Raw genomic sequence first — 5286 nt, 5'->3', positions numbered from 1 at the left:
CACGAATTCCGGACAAAGTCGTTCTGCAATGTCTCTTTGAGTTAACTTGGCATCATTTGGAACCGTAAGATGAGACTTATCGAGAATTTTTTTTAGATGTTTAGAGTTCCTCGACATGTTGTTTTGATCGACAATTAGCTCGTAAAGAAAATATAATTTACCGATGAATCGTGGCTCAGATTATCTTCTAGGCCTTTGCCGACGTAACTCCTATGTCGGATCAAGATTGGTGGTCTTCATCATGAGCTGAAGAAAGAGAGCTTCAAGTTTGTCTTCCGGGACGACCAATGGACTCGTTACGATCAAAGCAAATTTGTTCTCGGTTTTGCGTAGTCCGAGATGAGTATTTATATAGTCTTCACTAAACAAATTGTCAATTTTGGTTCTATACACGATACGCGTCGTTGAAGGTGCTTTTTCGTTCATTTAGGCTAATAACTGCCAACAAATCTAAACACAATTTTCCATGCAGAGCTGAAGTCAAAGGATATTTGTGTGAGCCTAAGATCAAATTTATTATTTTTATCTTTTATGAGAACTGCCGCCAAATTTTCCCTGCATGGATGCCAGGCTTTGCCATTGTGCCGGTATTACACGAATGATTACAGCTCACGATCACTTGTTGTGCCCTGTTGAAGAGGCAGGCTCTGTTCTCGAGGTACTCTGTGGTGAGTACCATTCTTGCCTTCAAGCGGTAGAATTAGTAACCATTCGATGTCTTTCAGCGCTTGTACGCCGAGAAAAATCTCCACGGTGAAGAGTTGGTTGCTCTCCGTGGACAATTGGAGAAACTTCATGATCAGCTCGATCAGCTACCAAAGGTAAAGTAAGACCGGCAGATCCACTCGAAAGATATGACTTTAGCCTACCCTCATAAAATGTAGGATGTAGGCCCATTCGTGTAGGGATGGCTAATGTATACGCATTACCAGTGCATTTCATCACCTTGAGCGATCCTATGAATCTTGGTAAAGTTCCTGCTTCCCAAGTTGGATACTGCATGTTCTGACAGATTTGTCGTGGAAAAAGTACAAGATCATTGACCTTATATACCTTCTTGTTCTCCTTCGACTCTTATCTGCTGTTTTTTTGTAGATTCTGAGCTTTCGCGTTTATGTCTCGAACAAACCAAACAACGGATTATCTCCTCGCAATGAAGTCATCGACGTGTTGTTCCTCACAACTTGCCATGTTATCTAGAGGTCTCATTGAGTCAAAATTCGCTTTCAACTCTGTGACAGTATTTAGGTCTACTTGTGGGTCTTTAGCCATAGTTCCTTCCTCACTTAAGGTAGAGACCTCGCCCATTATGGAAACAGGTGCTCTAGGATGAATACCATAGCTCACATAAAATAGCGAATGACGTGTCGAGACATGCGTAGAGTTGTTCAACGCAAACTCTGCAAGAGGGAAAGTCCATCCACTCTTTGAACGACGTTGCCTGACTACGCAGTACATCTTCCAGGACTCGATTCACGCGCTCTGTTTGACCGTCCGTTACAGGGTGCGCCGCTGTTGACATGGACAATTTGGTACCCAATAGTCCATACAGTGTACGCCCCAGTTTCGACGTAAAACGGGAGTCACGGTCAGATACGTTCTCGACAGGAAGGTCGTACAGACGGAAAGCAACTTCTGCAAGGACCTTAGCTATCATCTCGGCAGAAATCATAAGGCGCAAAATGAAACATCTTGCTGAATCGGTCCGCTAACACAAGGATGCCACTGCGTTCATGTGTGTCACGCGGAATTGCGAATATGAAGTCCATACTCACAGACTTCCAACTGACAATTGCCAACGACCGAAGTGAGGCCTGAGTAGAACCCGATGTTTTTACTCGCTGGAAAACTCACAAGTCCTTACATACTTGCGCACCCACTTATACCCTTGTGGCTAATAGAAGTCCCGAGAAAAATCGAGGAACGTTTTGTCACGCCAAGATGACCACCAGAAGGGCTGTCATGGTACTCACATCCGAGACAATGACGCAAACCTCATATCCGAGACAATGACACAAATCCTCGTCATTTGGAACAACATCTCTTGCTGTGTCCTCGTGTTCAACCGCATAGTACAAAAATATGTTGTGCGTTCCAAAATGATGCATACGCGATCTTGTGCGTGACGGAAGACTTTGCAGTGCTTTGCCGAAAGGGTCCTTTAAATCCCTTAACAAGTCCTGACATCGTTGACAGACTTGTACCCTTCGACAGTTTCTTCGCGCGCTGTAGCCTTAGCTGGCACTCTGATCGTCTGAACATCTTCGCATTGCGACATGACTCCTTTATATTCTCACTCCTGGACTTTGGATCATAGTCTGGACCTCTTGACTACTCATCGGCTATGATGTTCGTCGTGTATTGTACAACAAAAATGTACTCCGACGTGTTCGAAATCAGTAGCTAAATTAAGTGTTTTGCTGAAACTTTGATGTGACTTACTGAGTCTGACTCTCTTTCTTGCATTAAATGGTCGTTGATCGACTGCTGTATTTGCTTACTTAAAACTGATCATCTTGCATTTTTGTATCTAGTATTTCTTTGGTTCTGAAGACGCTATTGTGCTATCCGTCGAAAATATCAAACGAGACGATGAGTGATTTGTGTGTAGTCCTTTTCGGTGCAGACACTGGTGTGCATATAGAGCGCCAGAGCATAACACCAGCGCATTTTTGCTCAGTAAAGGTCAAGTCCAACTGAATGGGTCGAAGGCATGACGCCATAGCCGTTCTTTTGAACTTCGTAAAACACTACCACATTGTCTAGCTCTGAAGGAGAGGGAAGGAGGACATGAATATTTATGGTTTTAGGCAAGGAAGAGCAACTAAAACAAAAACTTTACGCGTTGTTTTCATTAAATTCTCGATGTCCTCTCTTGTTTTTCCTACTAACTATTTGTCCGCAAACTATTTGTAACAAGAGCTGATTTTAGTGCTATATGATCCATCCACGAATGCCTGGCTAAAAAAGTTATGCCTATCCTGAAATGCGATCTGGTTTGCTGTATACCAACCACTCTTTATGCTCCAAACGCCAGCAAGACTCTAGAGACGAAAACTTTACACATCCAGCAGATGATACGCTGGGACGGATCTTCCTTTATTTATTGAAGCACTCATTTTTCTTCATGTTGATTTGCGACCTTTAAAAAATGCAGCTAAGTTTATTAGAATTTATCAGCAAATGGCTAATTTTTGTGCCATTAAAAGAGATTGGCGCACCGAGACCGTTGTCAGTTTCTAGCGTTAAGGTGTGTATTGTCGCTATCCTTGTCGAGCTCGTACTTCCCTCGACGTAGTGACTTCATAAATTTTTGCAATAACTAAGTCAAATAAATATCGCAATCCACATTCTAACAAATATCAAAACGTGCAGCTTTAGAAAACATATGAAATTGAAGTAGACTAATCGTGGTGGAACCATGATGTGTGAGTAGCTGGCTCGATCACTGATACAACTATTGTCGAAGCAGCGTAAGATTTGTAGTATTGGAAGTGCGGCGGCGTCAATGCAAGAGGCTTTTGTCATTCTCGATGCATGCGACGAGGTTTCTACTCTGTCGGAACGTTCAATGAAACTCGCATGCTAGGGGACTCGATGACTGTCAGTTGCAGTCGCTTGAAGCTGAATCACGGCTGTATTTATCAACTGCGTCAGCACAAGAGACAGATGCAATCGCAGCGAATGGATATGTACTTTTCACGGTTGACAAAAGATCATGTAAAGATGAAAGACCAAAGAAGGACTCGAGTGAGTCCTACTAATTTCATATGTAGGAGCTGCGGGAAACTGTTGCAGAGCTATTTGATTTTTCGCTTTAAAAGTCGCTCACATACGTAAGTATCGCTTGCATTCAGCACTTAGAAAGGAACAGTCGATGGAGGTGAGAGGAAAATTAACTATCGCTATCGACCTGGTCTTACGTTGTGTATTTTGTATTGATAGAGAGTGTCGCTGTCAAGATCAGCAGTACTAAGCTCGGAATACTCGGGTGCAAATGATTGCAGTTCGACGGTGCTGCAATTGATCCCGTGGCTGCTGTAAGAGAAATTATGACGCGTATGGACGATATGTATGCGGAAGCCAAGGCGTTGATTAATTCATACACAGGAGCTGCAGCGTCGTTGCCAGCACTCAGTTGCCTCAGTTGTCACTATAATGTCACATTGGACCTACTAAAAGGTCCAATTTCACTGTCAACATATGAGACACCATTAGGTTGCAGGTTGGATCTAGCAAGAGAATTACTATCAGCAATCATCCCCGTTTCAGATCCATTCCAGCTAACCTTAAGTACTCGGGTAAATAATTTGAAAAGTCTTGATGTTTAGTGATGTAATTATCATATTTTTCTTCATCATATAACTTTTGCAAGGCTACGAGGTCGTATGCAGATGGTAAGACAAAATATTCGATAGAAGTCGGAGGTTCAGATGTAACTGGGCATCCAGACGGTCTCGTGCTCTCTCAAAGAGACAAACGGAAAAGACAGCGAATTTTTATTTGGACGGCCATCCCTTTCCATCAAAGTGGTAAAATAATGTTTCGAGAAAGTTTATGGAGGATGGCTGCAACCAATTCAGCACCGTCGGTCTGTCATTCGCGTCAACTATCGCTTTTGCTGAAAAGTGGAAGCTTGCACTTTGATTGATGGTGAACACGTTGACTATTCGTAATCAATCTATCGAGGCAAGTGGAAGCAAAGATGAAGAAAAATCATCATAAGCTTTAAATGAAACTTTGATCGAGATGGGAAGATCGGACGTGGCCAGCTTAATAATGTAATCTCTACTTGCGACATTGTAAGTAAGTTGAGACCGCATAATCAGAGAAGACAAAATCCTTGCAAACGGGGCCTATACTGGTTGGATGTATTTGAAACCATTAAGGTGCGGGTACTTGAGATGAATGATCGGCCCTTGTACTGAACTGAATCTTCTTTTTTTGTTCAGCTTCGTCGAGTGCAGACAATCAAAATTTTTGCGAAATGCTGAAATATTGTTCTGAACATCGCAATATTAATGATGGTACTGAACAAATCGTTTCAATCATTCGCTTGTTGATAAGGCAAAAATGAATTGACTTAAAGCATTCTGGGATAGCTGTAGCATAGATACTGTTCAACACTCGATTAAGTTATCATGCTCGATTAAAAACGGAAATGTCTGGAATTCAAAATACCTTACACTTTCGAAGCACGTGACTTACAAAACGAATTTCATTCAACAGAAAGAGTCTTGGAATAAGTCGCCTGAGCAATTGAATACGTGTCTCTGCCGATGCAAT

The 5286-nt window shown here is 42.3% G+C and overlaps 2 protein-coding genes across 2 annotated transcripts; one reads left to right on the top strand and one right to left on the bottom strand.

Annotated features, from left to right (window-relative positions):
• Window positions 1–210: 210 nt before the first annotated feature.
• On the bottom strand, window positions 211–426 carry PHALS_03273 (uncharacterized protein; the record flags this gene model as incomplete). Its single annotated transcript, XM_024717547.1, has 2 exons — window positions 211–361; window positions 392–426. The coding sequence occupies 2 exons, from the start codon at window positions 424–426 to the stop codon at window positions 211–213; spliced, it is 186 nt and encodes a 61-aa protein (XP_024583035.1).
• Window positions 427–3151: 2725 nt separating this feature from the next.
• Window positions 3152–4044, top strand: PHALS_03272 (uncharacterized protein; the record flags this gene model as incomplete). The annotated part of the gene is made up of 5 exons (XM_024717546.1): window positions 3152–3250; window positions 3437–3547; window positions 3615–3750; window positions 3825–3883; window positions 3946–4044. The coding sequence occupies 5 exons, from the start codon at window positions 3152–3154 to the stop codon at window positions 4042–4044; spliced, it is 504 nt and encodes a 167-aa protein (XP_024583034.1).
• Between the last annotated feature and the right edge of the window lie 1242 nt (window positions 4045–5286).

The sequence above is a fragment of the Plasmopara halstedii genome (assembly GCF_900000015.1).
Source record: "Plasmopara halstedii genome assembly, contig: Scaffold_2157, whole genome shotgun sequence".
Taxonomy (NCBI): Eukaryota; Oomycota; class Peronosporomycetes; order Peronosporales; family Peronosporaceae; genus Plasmopara; species Plasmopara halstedii.
Note: the sequence above shows the minus strand (reverse complement) of the source record. Positions and strands in the feature narration are given on the sequence as shown.